Source organism: Notothenia rossii, assembly GCF_949606895.1.
Source record: "Notothenia rossii genome assembly, chromosome: 5".
Taxonomy (NCBI): domain Eukaryota; kingdom Metazoa; phylum Chordata; class Actinopteri; order Perciformes; family Nototheniidae; genus Notothenia; species Notothenia rossii.
The window spans coordinates 72,150,219-72,164,090 of record NC_136903.1 but is presented as its reverse complement, the minus strand read 5'-3'; the positions used below and the strand labels follow the sequence as shown (position 1 = coordinate 72,164,090).

The 13,872-nt window shown below is 38.8% G+C and overlaps 1 protein-coding gene across 2 annotated transcripts; it reads right to left on the bottom strand.

The window, feature by feature from the left end:
- Positions 1 to 477: 477 nt before the first annotated feature.
- Positions 478 to 12,077, bottom strand: crbn (cereblon). 2 transcript variants are annotated; one of them, XM_079685301.1, is made up of 11 exons: positions 11,921 to 12,077; positions 11,217 to 11,341; positions 10,874 to 11,076; positions 8,459 to 8,611; positions 6,716 to 6,878; positions 5,858 to 5,920; positions 5,668 to 5,752; positions 5,409 to 5,524; positions 4,312 to 4,376; positions 3,395 to 3,526; positions 478 to 1,851 (listed from the first exon to the last, which is right to left on the bottom strand). In XM_079685301.1, the coding sequence occupies exons 1-11, from the start codon at positions 11,991 to 11,993 to the stop codon at positions 1,668 to 1,670; spliced, it is 1,362 nt and encodes a 453-aa protein (XP_079541427.1). In that variant the 5' UTR covers positions 11,994 to 12,077; the 3' UTR covers positions 478 to 1,667. The 2 variants fall into 2 exon arrangements, with proteins under 2 accessions (XP_079541427.1, XP_079541428.1); XM_079685302.1 differs by having other exon boundaries at positions 8,459 to 8,608.
- Positions 12,078 to 13,872: the final 1,795 nt, after the last annotated feature.

Below are 13,872 nucleotides of genomic sequence, written 5' to 3'. Positions count from 1 at the left end.
GGTAAGTCACCATGGCTAACACAACTGAAACTGACTAAATTGTGAGAGGCTGAGTTGCACTATGGGTAATGTAGGCAGCAAGTAGAAGCAAGAAGAATGTCCGGACTAAAAATAATGAATATCTCCTAAGGTACTGATCCGTTTTGAGTCCCAGTGTTATAGGAGTTCAACGTGAAATATGTTTTTAAGGAGAGACAACAACAAAAATAAGATTATTTAAAATATTAATCCGAAAAAGTCCCTGCATGAAACCACCGAGTAATTATCCTTTATCATTAGAGTCGAGATTTCCCTTGCTGAGTGTCAACAAAACTCAGGAATGTACACCCGTATGACATACTGCTTAGCTTAGGCAATAAGGTTTACATCATATCTTTTTTTTATTGACAGCTACCGCCTTTTAGTTATGACTCCCCTTGACAAAATGTATTCCTTTGAGAAAACATCCAAAAACAGTTAATTAGATACACCAAAATCTTCAATTTTAGATTTTTTTTTATTGCGATCAAGGTTTTTTTTCCCTCTGTTCTCTAAGACATGTAGATATGTGCGACTTAAGAATCCAATTCTACAAACAGTAGAACAACAGTTATACAACACAACAAATGCTATGCTAACGGCCTCTCATTTACAGATACATTTATACAAACATGAGCCAGCGCCTTGCAATAAAAATCGCAAGATGTAAAATCCTGAAAACAGCGACACCACACAAAAAAAAAAAAACCTTTCATCAGTTACAATATTGTATTCCTCTGTGGCTCATTGAATCATTAAACTTATCAAAAGACTCTGGGGCGTAGGCACAACATTTTAACATGCCATGCAGCCATACAACATGAACAAACTAAATAAAAATGCTCCTCTCACTCTCTGTGTTAACTAGCTTTAACCTTTTTATAAAAACAGTCCTTCATTAGACTCCAGGTTTTCTCTAATGTTTTCTTGTTTGTTTCCAGAGCACATCATCTGACAGGACAATGGGCCCTCAGTTAATCCAAAACCGGAGCTGATTATCTCAGGGACTTCACACATTGTCATTTCGTTTGTTGTGATAATATAACTTTCCAATCTTCTGGCATATAAAAATACATCCTATATGATTCCTAGACTCAAAATATACCCTTACAGAAACAAGTCCCCTTTCATCTCCTCCACCACAGCAGCTCAAATCAGAAACATATCAGCCAGATATCTCTATCTCAACTGCATGCAGAAAACCTCTCCATCATACAGAGGAAATTAGTGGAAGGGAAATGATGCATTAAGCATAGCTTTTGTTGTTGTGTATGTCTGCAGCTACCATGGAATCAGATGGACAGCGGTGCAGATCAGCCAGCTGCAAGCTAGGTTTCTAAAATGTGTTATGGACCAATCTGTTGTTGCTCTGTTTTTTCCCCTCGTTTTCTCTCAATGCACTTAGTTGTCTAACTGCTGCCTCCACTTCTCAATAGCTTCTAAGGGCAATAGTTCCCTCCTGGTCTAAATTGAGTGCCATTTAAAGGCTAACTGACCTTTCCACTAATATGATGGATTTACTGCCATGGGTGACAGGTGCTGTGTTGATTAGTGACAGTAATTGTAGTGAGAGAGTGCATGGAGATTTAGGCTTTGGGGGTCTGTAGGGTTTTTGTTGTTGTTTATTGACGATACATGATGGTGCGTCATCACAGGCAGAAGAGGCGAGAGCCCTCTCTCCCCTCCTCCACCTCGCCAAGGGGGATGCGGGGGAGCAAGGCCGAGCGGGTCAGACCCCAGAAGCGAGGCGGAGACAAGTGCTTCTTGGTGGCGGTGAACCTCCAACCCATGTGAGAGCCACAGGTGCGACACTGAGCAATGGTCCAGGCGTAGCTGAGAGCAAAGAAGAGCACACTTTTATTAAAGACAAGATATATAACATTATTATATTTCTTATACCTTATTAAAAAGTACAGAATCTATGAACATTTGAAAATATTGTTCATAAAACTGAACTACTTGACACAAGATGTCGTCTAATTCCCTGGAAAGTAAGTCTTCAGTGTGTGCTCCGGAGGTTTAAGTTTGCTCGTAACACCTGTACAAGTGGCATTTTAGACGCAAATGGCTTACAAACTTTATGTTAAACCGGCCTTTTAGAGTAAAACTACTCATACATCAGTCCGCACAGTGAAACTCAAACCGTGTAGCAGTGGGAACAATTTTTTTTTTAATTTAGGGGGGCTTGAATTGTAATGTTTTAGTCTTTAAAAGGGTTAATATTGTGGCTCGTTTAAGCAGTCACGGCTGATCCTCAAGCATCAAGATGTCCTTAGAAAATTCTGAAACAGCGTTGAGAGTTTGGGAAACACAGTTACAAAGAAAGGGGCTAATGTTGCACGAAAAGTGTCCAATTTATAAGATGTGCAAAAGGCATGCTAATGTTTGGCAGTGCAGTCAGAGGTGTGTTTCCATTTTGTCTCTTCAATGGGAATTACATCGGTTTTTGTTGTATGATTCCACAGGTTAAATAGTCATGCAATCATTTCTCTTCTTTTTTTAATTTAAATTGGTCCCTGAGTAATGATTGTTAAAACATATTTTCTCTGAAATATCCCTTTAAAAAGGACTTTTTTCCTTAATTCAATGCAACCCATTATGCACAATTCATACTTGCACTTAATTAGTATGTGTCTTTCAGAAACAATCATTTAGACACTAATAAATACCTTTTATTATCTATATCTATATACTTTATTCATTGCAAATACTTAATGTTGTCTTCTAATGTTTTGTTCTAAATGCAATAAGAAACCTATGGCAAAGTGTACCATGATTTCAAAAACTCTCTTACAAACCAAACAACTAAATGTAGCAGACATTTCTGCAGCACTTGATCTACACAACGTTAAATACTACACAATTCAGTTCAGTTTTATTTTTTAAGCATAAATCAAATATCTCACTGTCAATATTATTGACACAAGTTCACAATATCTTCTCAGATCTGTGTATTGGTGTGTGTTTTATGATGAGAAAAAGAGAGCCTGGAGGATATCTCTTTCCCCTGCTGCTCTCCACAATACTGGCATCATACAATGAACACAGGTCACTAAAAAGTGATGTCCTATTGATAAGAAATTACACTTTTGATACTGATGCAACACTGAAAGGCCAAAGGCTTCTGATTTAAGACAACGTAGACTATTCACTTTATGTCACCACACAGTTAGGGAAATATGGAATTAAAGCTTATTTGAGACCCCCAGTGCAATGGGTCAGAGGTTTGTCTCACATTTATGAAAATGCATTTTAAAAGCACTGAAAGGCACAGTGAGAGGTCTGATTAAGTCCATTCACTGTGCGTTAGGTGTTACATTATAAGAGAGTCCGAGGGAGGAGTGTGAGCTTAATGCCATGAGTGTTGCAAAGTTACCCTGGAAACCAGCTGTGCAGCGTGGATGGCCGGCCCACCAGATTGAGGTTGTTGGTTTTGTAGACGGTCAACGTTTCATGGACGTAACCGTGAGGGTTGACGTATGCAGCCATGGGGCCGTTCAGAGACAAGCTGCAGAGAAGGGACAGCAGGTGAAATATTTCATCAGTGATTTTGACACAAAAACACCAGAATGATCCTTTGGATGAAGGAATGAAACAGCCAGAAGCTGATTAGAGACTCCATAAAAAAGAAATAAATGGAACAAAACCTCCTTAAAATAAATCATGCATTTAAAGTGTTTTAATTATGAGAATACTAAACTAAACTAAAAGCTAAGACTTGAGATTTGAAAATGTTATTTTCAGCATTCAACAAGGTGATTATTTAATCGTAAAGGTACTTGCCAAGATTAAAACCACATCAAAAGACACATTTTCAGTCACTTTATTATGCAGCAATTTACTGCACTTCACTTCTGGTTTGGTCCCTAATTTAAAATGCATTAGCTAGGTATGCAGTTCTGTTAGTCTCTACACTTAGAAATCATATTAAACACATAATCATTCATTTACTCTGATTATCTGGATGTGCTCAGACGAAACATTTAATGCACTCTTCCTATAAACCTAGAGCTAGGGCCTGGACAGCTTCATCGGCGTTAGAGCTACTTTGTTTGACTCTTGGATAAACACATTAACCATAACACGTCATAGACAGTTAAGAAATTACATTACATAACAGTGTGTGAGTGTTGGTGCACAAATTAGAGTGTGAAGGAGCAATTATGTTTTTGTAACTCCAATCTTAATGCAACTTTTATGTGCAGTTATTATTGTGTTGAAGGTAAAAACAAAACAGAAAAAAGACATTTAGGCTGCTAGTCCTTAAAATCAACATGCACAAGATGTCCTCACCTGAAGATCTCAGTCTTCGTGGTGATTTCTGTGTCCTGGCACTGCTTACAGCACAGTGATGTGCACTGAGGAGGAGAGATAATGAAGTGTCAATAATCACTGTTCTCACTGATGACGCTATAATAATCCATCCTTTATGCTTCCACAAGGGGCTGGAAGCTGGCTGACACAAAGTCAGGTATAAATTGTGTGTCCAGTAAGAGTGTAAAGAGAAAAGGAGGATATTACCCGCAATCAGACGGCATGGAAAGAGCAGATAATAGGCAGGCACTTTAAAGAAGCAATTCAAACATCCGGCGACAGCTTTACATGAGTACTTAGTGCTTCCTGTCTTTATAACATTAAAATGCACATTGACCTAAATCTAAAAGGATTAGGACTGCAATAATTAATCGATTGGTAGATTTAGTTAATGATTATGATGCTGAATTATTCCTTCGAAATATGCAGTGAGACAATATTTCTACATTTATTTCAGGTATCTGACAAAATTAACATTTAGTTTTATTTGAAACCACCAAATGTTTTTTATGTAGGTAAATCATTATACAAAAAGGGCAGAAAGTGCTGTTTTCAGCACATCAAAAACTAAAATTGGTTTGTGATCTTGTTTTAAATTGTTGTTTAGTCATCTTAATCAGGTAATAGCTTGCTTGGTGACATGATGACACTTATTACAGGTATTAGAAAACATGTAGGTCCTGGTGCTGAGGAAATAAGCATGAAATCTTAAATATACATTAACGTTGTTCTGCTGTGTGAATGACATGATGATATTTTTGGAAAGTTAAAATCACCATGCTCAAAGTGACAAATAGATCATGTATACTGCTTGTTTATTAGAGATCTGTTAGATCTGTTCTGTTACTAGTGATTCAATTAATCTTTGCTTACTCTAAATGATTTATGAACAGTTTACATTGTGATGGCCAAGTTCAGACTGAAATATCGCAGCAAAACATCCCCTGACAGGCATAGTTGACATACCAAAGAACACCAGAGGAAAAAAGGTCTTATCACACAGCGAGGGAGAGGATGGCTGCACAGCCAGAGGAGGAAGGGGCAGTAGTGAGGGGTTGGTGGTGACCCTTCCTTACCCGGTCCATGATGTCCAGCTCACAGCGAAGTCTCTGGATGGCACTGCCGATCTTCAGCAGTTGGAGCCGCAGAGCGTCGTCTATGGGCAGACAGGCCGCTACTCTGTAGGAAAAGTCTGACACAAACCAGACAGAAAGGCAGAGACAGGGATGAAAGGGAGGAAAGGACAGGAGCACAAAAAACACAAACAAAGAGACGTACGTGCGCATGTGCGAACGCGTCTGCTATCCATCTGTAACACATTGAACAGAGGCTGACCTACGGCGTTCGTAGGGAGGGAGTCATCCTTCAGGTTCTCGTCCCATTCATGGAGCTGTTTCTTCACTCTGTTCATGAGCGACTCCTGTGTGGTGGTACACAGGAGGTTGAGAGACCATGGTTTACATTCACTCCTATGTTATGTTTATCTATGGAGGAAATTCCAATGCACACGGGCCGCAGTACTCACAGAGTCGTAGAGTGCGTAGACCCAGGGTGGCCATGGCGTCAGGCTGGCACAGTGAAACTTCCTCTGTGAGGAACAACAGACGACACATTACCCAACTTTATCTTAAATTTGACAGTTTCCCTTTGCTATCCACATTGTTAATACACGTTATGGTTAAAAGTATGTGGACTTTCAAACATCACACTCACGACAATGTTCCTGTGTCAAGAGTTACATGTTGAAAATCCCAGGCTTCCACAAGTTAAAAGCCCAAAACTATTTAAAGGGGCCCTTTCATTCATTATTGGGTCTCCCTTTAAGTGTTATTCCCTGTGGTTATGTAGGTTTTTGTGAATGTAAATAGTCTGCAAAGGCTAAAATCCCCCCCCCCCTCTGTAACGCCTCCATTGTAGTCCTTTGCTGACTTCAGTTACATAGTGCCATCACTACGTAACATGTGTACTTCTATTGGCTGGTGCCCAAACACATTGTGCATGATAGGCTAAGGGGTGGGATATCTCTAAGAGGTTGACCAGTCACAACAGAGCCGGTAAGCTAACCAACCAGAGCAGACAGGGCTCTGGTTTCAGACAGAGGGTGAAAAGAGGTGCAGCAGCACAGACAGTTTGAGAAAAATAAAGAGCTTTTTGAACATTAAAAGCAACTAAATATCTCACAGTAGAAGCTTCAAATACAAATCTGAACCTGAAATGTGCCCCTTTAAATATTATCAGTTGGTGTAACCAGAGCTGTCATGTCCCATTTCCATTTCCTTGTGATGGAGAATGAAGTTATTGTAAAGTATGTAATGGCAAAAGAATCTGCATGTTACTGCGGCACATGTGTACTGCATTTTCTCTGAGTGTTTTTGTGTCTGACCTGCTGGTAGTTATTCCACCAGCGCTGGGCCTGCTTGCAGGTCTGAGTCGGGGGTTTGCAGGAGGGGTGCATGTTGAGCCTGGTGAGGGGTGCTATCTGCACGGCAGAGAGGGGATCTGGAAGGATTCGTTCTGGAAGGATCTGTACTTTGGCTTGTCTGATCCTGATGTAATATACAAGGGAGACAAAAACACAAGTTAGGGAAAGAAAGACAAGCAGGGAGAGAAATGTGAAAGAGAGCAACAGAAGGCGAGTGAAACAGAGCGGATGAATAGCAGATTAAACAAATGGTGTGATGGCAAAATGCTATCAGGTGTATGACAGGATGTTTGTAACGGGGAGATGATCATAAAAAGGTGCCGTCTGTACAATTTCTCTGTCAGCCATAAGAAATACTTCACCAAACACAGACTGTGGAGCTCAGACAAACAAACGTTCACTAAGCAACGTCACAAGATAAATAAAATAAAAATCTTCAGGTGTAACCAAGTGCAAGAATAAACACATACAACATCATTCACTTCAATCATGCACAAACACAATGTTCATTTTCTTTCTTATGTATGAACAACAGCAAATAAATCCACAACACTGCCACAATATGATGGCAGTAGAAAGGTATTTCTAAATGTTTGTTTTTTGCTTTTTATTCAGGGATCCAACATCCAAAGGTTGCACATTCAGAAATGTTTGAGAGGCATTACAGAGAGGTAGAGAAGCAATGTACAGAACACAGAGCGCAGAACAGCAGATTCCCTGTAAGTGGGCAATTACTTCAATTCTATGGTTGCTGGGGTCACAACACAAGGTCAACAGGATTAAGGCAACCGATTTATGCGCATTACACAACAGCAACTAAAGACAGAGGGAAATATGTCTGTATGGAGATCAAGTTTAATGGACCTTAAAGCTCAATGATTTCCTGAACGGTGGAGGATGTAAGTAACCATGATATATAGCACAACCAGTGGTTTAATAGGCAGCTTTTCTCCATAGATGCTTCCGTTGTTTACTGTACCCTCCAACAAGAGGACTCAACTTAAAACCCACACAGATGATTACAAATAAACTAAACCCTCTCGAGAGCATGAAGCAGAATAACTCAACCAACAGAATTAACCCTTCCTCAACAAGTCACAACAAATTATTATTGTACAAAAAACAGAATCTTTAAATGTAAAGAAGTAACTCCACAAACAAATAGTTTGAATGCTATTGTCTTTACTTTTTGAAGATGACTGTGAATAGTTAGTCTGCCCTCTAGCTGCGTGAACTATAAGAGCACCAACTGAGTCGCATTGAAAAAAGTCCTGACTTTGCTGAGTAATCACGTACAGTATGTAAGAAACTGAAACTTCAAAGTTAATCTTAATTGTTTTTGATAGAACAAATGAATTGATTGAATATTTTCAATTTGAAGAAATGAATATAGAGGCACACTCATATATACGTAGATGATCCACTGATTTGGAGTCCTAGCCTAAACTCCTGCTGGTTTTCTGTCTTATAATATGTTTCATAGCAGATGATAACATTCAGCTTTTATTCCTGTTTAAATCAGTCCATGGCTAGATGATGAATACCTGCAGGGCTCAGATTCCTGCAGACAGCCACACGCTCACAACATGAAGACCACAACATAATGTTAACATTTGTATTTATATATTCAAGCTCTCATTGAAATGCGCACATGTATTTAGTCCTAAACTTTGCTGTAATGGTTTAAGACGCAATTAAACTTACCCGTCTGCTTGAGTTCTTATCTCATGGACCTTAAACCTCTGCCTTCCCACAGCTTTCACTTTCACAGTTTCAATGCCATACTCCTGCTCTTCTCGGTATGCATAGATTTCAGCTGTCGTCCCAAACTCTGCGTCCGGCTCACCTGCATCACTGCTGAAACAGATACCAAATAAACCTTTTACAATGACACTCCAAAAATATTTTTAAAAGGCTGAACCTCAATCTCATAGAAGTAAAACACTTAACGACTCGGGTATCCGAGTCATTAAATGGTCTACTTCTATGAGATTGAGGTTCTTAGACAGTAAAGCTAAATAGTTCTCCTCATATGCAGTGGCGACTCGTCATTAGTTTATTTAGCAGAAAGTAATTAAAATAATAATTCAAAAAATATATCTTATCTTAAAATATATTTTAAGATCATGTTTAGTCATCTGATTCGTCTGTAAATTGCTGTTTTAGTCTGTGTTCTTGTAATTAGTGTCTACAGTGTGCCTATTGAGCGTGTAAACTCTCTCTGCTGTCAAAATGAATGGGTGCTGTAAAAACTACACTGCGCATGCTCAGAGTATTTTTCTATTCAATGTGTGCGGCAAAAAAAAATCACCAGTGGGGCAAAGTGTTGGAACCCCCACCAAAACGTCATCTCATAATTCAGAGCTGATTGGCTGTAAGTATGTGTGGCGCAAAAAGTGTAGTTGTGAAGAGGAGACGAGAGAGAGCAGCTTGTAGCAATTTAAATCAGTAAAACGGAAAGAAAATGAATGAAGTTGACCATCTACTTCAGCTTTGGTAAGTTCATTTTATGTCATATATGTTGTTGATCTTCTATGTTTTGCCTATAGGCTATTGCTCTGCTGGATCGATTGATATTGTGACCTCTGTGATGAGTGTCTGTGTTTTCCTTATATTTACAGTCTATGGTGTTTTAATGCTGAAGCATTACGGGTGTTGTTATTGTTAAGTATTGCTTTGTGATGGTGCCCTTTATTCCATGTATTAAGGTGCATTACAATATGACATCCCCAGGCTGTGTACGTAAATGTATGTGCTGACAGTGTTACTCCGTGTTCTTAATTCGCGGCTTCCGACAGTATGTCATTTGACACTCCCCCCCTCTCTCTGTCGGATATTGGGTAGATTTTTTTTACGTGTTTAAAAAAGCACCAGAAGCTTATATATATACATCTAAGTTGTTTGTGCCCCACCAATTTTGTAAAAACGCCACTGCTCATATGTAATAAACCCTTCATATGAAACGCCATACTAAGAAAGGCTCTCTATTTATCAGACCTTGGTTTCCAATAGCTACATAGTTATTTGTATTGCCACTAAACTAGGAAAGGATGATATTGATTTTTTTATTCAGATATGGCGATATTTTCAAACTAATTTTGGCCAATTGCCGATATACGCAAATATTTTTTTCCACCTAGTTGCAGAGAACTTCCAGTTTTAAGCTGAAATGTCCCCCCCCACTTTTCAAAATCCCGTTTGTTTCCCTTCCACTTTTCAAATGTGTGTGTTTTTTTGTTTTTTTCGCAAGTGGTCATCGTCACGTGTGTGTGTGGCAGGAGCGCATTTTGTGTGAGAGAGAGAGAGACAGAGAGAATTACGGGGGTTGTTGTTAGCATCTGGTGCTAGCTCGGAACTAATGGAGATTAGAAGCTGTTTAAACAATAAGGAGAGGGAGAGTCCTCTCCTGTCGGACTGAGAGGCTGAGATAACATCAGCTCAGGGAGGTAAAGGACTCGCTGAGTGATTATATTGTAAAATTTAGTCTAAGTTATCTCAGTGGGTCTCAAACGATTTGATCTAAACAAATATTTCCATTTATTTAATATAGTTGTTCAAAATAAGTACAAAAATAATTCCAATGTCAGTAAAAAAAATAAAAACAAAGTTTGAAAGGAGAGTGATTGGTAAAATATGCATAAATAAAAAGAAAGAATGCAGACTAGGTAAGATAAAGATAGGAGAGAGGAGTATATCAATGATGTGTTATTGGTTGTGAGAATATTCTAATTGTTTTTGGAGTATTGAAATATATACAGTTCTGTTTCATATGAGTGTTGAGAGCTGTATCCATAAATCTCTTAATTTGTGCACCAGATTGATGCCTTTAACTACAATTTAAAGAAAAAAATCTTACCGGGGGTGCATGCCCCCGGACCCCCCTATAGGATGTGAGGTCATCACAAATAAAACAGGTTCATGGATAGATAAGTTTGCACACTCATTATATACACTACACATTTTTCTTGAATTTGTTAACACCATAGTCCCAAATATATATTTGTAGAAAGGCAGGAAATGGAATTAAATCGAGAACAATGTTTCATTGCGGAGGACCCCCTGTTTTGTGTCCCCCCCACTTCTCAAACCAAAGTTACACCCTTGTGTACTTCTACTGACCTGTGTGAGAGCACTGCAAAGGTGCGGTCTCTCTGGATGATGCTCCGCATCATGCTGACCTCCTGCGGTCTGAAGAGCTGCAGAGGCAGCGTCTGGCCGGGCACCAGCATCACAGCCGTGTGAGGCAGCACAGGGATGGTCTGACAGCTGTCCTCATCGTGGACCGTACGGCCGTGGAACTCCTCCATGTCTGAGCCCAGGTACTGCCAGCACAACAAACAGTCAACACCACCAAACCACAACAGCTGCTACTACCTTACTGCTGAATGATCAATTAGTAATTGATGTTAAAAAAATCTCCATTTGGGCCATTATCGGTAGAAATAAAAGTGGCATGACTCACAGAATGTGATGTGGGAAGACTGGGATCAAAGTTGATGGTGGTGTGCTTCTCTGTCCCCTCACTGTCTCGTTCTTCAGTCTCCATGTCATCTTCCATGTTATCTTCCTCCTCCTCTTCCTCATTATCTGTCATAGCACACAAGCACAGTGGTGAGTCTAGTGTGCAGCTGCAACTTTAGATACATTTGAGTAGTTTAGATTAGATCTACTTTATTGTGCACCTAAATGGATATGTGTCTACACACCATTAAAACATAGATACAATAGTGCAAATGGGCATGTAGGAGTGGTAAGTTATACAATTAAGGAAGGACATTTGATAAAAAAGCAAGCGTTCCCTCATCATTTTCAGTGTAATGCCTTTATGGCTTAGGTAATAAAATACCTCTTATAGAGATTGTTAGCTATGTTTGTGTTTAGCCTTGTTGATTGCAACACTGTCAAATATATCGTAAGTTGTTTGTGTTGCTTGCAAATCACTAACAATTTTGGAGAGCTTATTTTTGCTCGTTATCCTCTTAATAAGCCACGCTGATGGTAAAACGAAACCAAGTGTGAGGTCTATAAAAAGAGTCAGTGAGGGTGTGATGTGTGACGGTGGCCTGTTGAGGAAGAGTTAGCTCGCAGTTAGCAGCACGGGGAGACAGACGCTGCCCTGATGAGACCCGGCAGGTAACCCTGTCCCCCGCTGAGGGGCACCGTTACCTGGTAAAAGCTGCAGCTGGTTCCCCATAATGTCGTTAAGGTTGTCTTCTTCTGCAGCCCTCTCGTCAGCCATATCCCTGTGTTTACAATGCTGACTCTTCTTCTTCTTCGATGTACAACATTAAGGAGAAGCTCGAGCGCCCCCTCGCGATGTGTGACGTTCCTTAAAACTGGGTGCAACTATCAGGCTCCTTTTTATTGAAAAAGCCTAATGAAAGAAACAGTTGCTTAGTATATAAAACAACTACACAAGCCAGAATATATCACAGTGGAAAGTAACTAAGTCAATCTATTCAAGTACTGCATTTAATTACAATGTTGAGGTTCTAATACTTACAAGTACGACTACTTATCAGACAGTTTTTGATACTGTGAAAATGTAACATTTGAGGTTCAATATCTAACAAAAATATGTATCATGGGTAATAATACTTCAAAATAAACTGTATTAATCCCTTGGTGACGTGTAAAAGCCACCAAAATGCGTAATTAGTCAAATGAAAAAACATGAATGCATCACTATTTATAATCCAATAATATAACATACACTATCTTTCCGTTGTGCACAATGGGTACTTTTTGTGCTGAAGAACAGGGGGCTGATGAAGGATAGTATTTTTATACTAGTGTTATTCATAGTTTTCTTATTTTATATATTTAACTTTAACTTGTAGCACAACATTTATACCTTTCGGTATGATTGATTTAGATGATTATTACTCTGAGACTTGTTCTAGATCTACTTGATCTTGTAATGATTGCCAGTTCTGATATTTAACCAGCTGTAAGATCCTGCCAAAACCGAGACACAGTTTCTTTCAGGAAACATCCAAAAGGATCTGATCTAGTCTAAAATGATATATTTTTTTCAGAGTTACAGGAGCTCAAAACACTTCTTGTATAATTTAATCTGAATTTATTTTTGAGTTTATTGGCTATTAAAATGATTGTGATATTAATTTCCTTACATTGTTTCTTTGTCAGTATTCTTACTTTTCATTGGTGTTATGAAATCAATAATGATCTTACAATATCAAACCCTGCAGATTATTTGGTTGTTACATTTTACTTTACCAATGTACACCCTCCCAATCCCCAATTCAGGCAACATATATACACGTTATAAAGGTGTATTTCATATCATACATTTCAAGAAAATAAAAGATCTATATTTCATTTTGTGGTTCTCCACCTTCAGTAAGTCTTCATCCCAGCCAGTTTGTAAACCCCTGGATAATGCAAATGTTAAAGAAAAATGTGTTTTACTAAAGATGTTATAAAAACATATTACTAGAACATTTAAAGTCTGAAGTGGCATCCAGTGCTCCTTTTGTTAGTAATCAAACTCAAGTGAGACACAATCTGACACAGAAAGTCCTTGATGTGAACACAACTAAGTGCTCACTCGACAAAGACAAGTTGTTGAGTGTATTAAATTGGAGGTGGAAGGTTAGCACATTTCAAGCTGCAAATCCATGTCACTTTTTATTCTTACTCTCCTTTCTTGCCGCTAACGTTGATGTATTATATTTGTACCTTATTGCACAATTTTAAAACATTTTGTGTAATGCTTGACACTGCTGTTGGAACATGATAATATCCCAACTATCTATTAAAAAAGAGGAATTACAGCAATGCATAGACTAAACACATGTATTTAGAGTTTTCACTTACCACAAGTCTTACTAATTTAAATATCTCCTATCATGCTATTTTTAGGCATATATGAGTCTCATACAAATATATAAAAACATGTATTTGTGTTATGCTCAAAATACCAAACAGATCATGAATTTTAGACATCCCTCATATCCCTCTATTTCAGCCCAGTTAGAGAAGTGCTGATTCTGTAACTAGCTGCTGGCCCCGCCCCCTTTTGAGCACGCAGGCAAACGGTGAGGTCTTTGACGAGCCGTTTGCTCTGCTCAGATGCAGCAAAATTCTGCCTTGAT

Coding starts and splice junctions, on each gene's coding strand:
- crbn (XM_079685301.1), bottom strand. CDS start 11,993: ATGGCTGACGAGAGGGCTGCAGAAGAAGACAACCTTAACGACATTATG. Junction 4,377..5,408: donor AGCTGGACATCATGGACCGG/GTAAGGAAGGGT, acceptor TCTCCTCCTCAG/TGCACATCACTGTGCTGTAA. Junction 3,527..4,311: donor ACGAAGACTGAGATCTTCAG/GTGAGGACATCT, acceptor CCTTCTCTGCAG/CTTGTCTCTGAACGGCCCCA.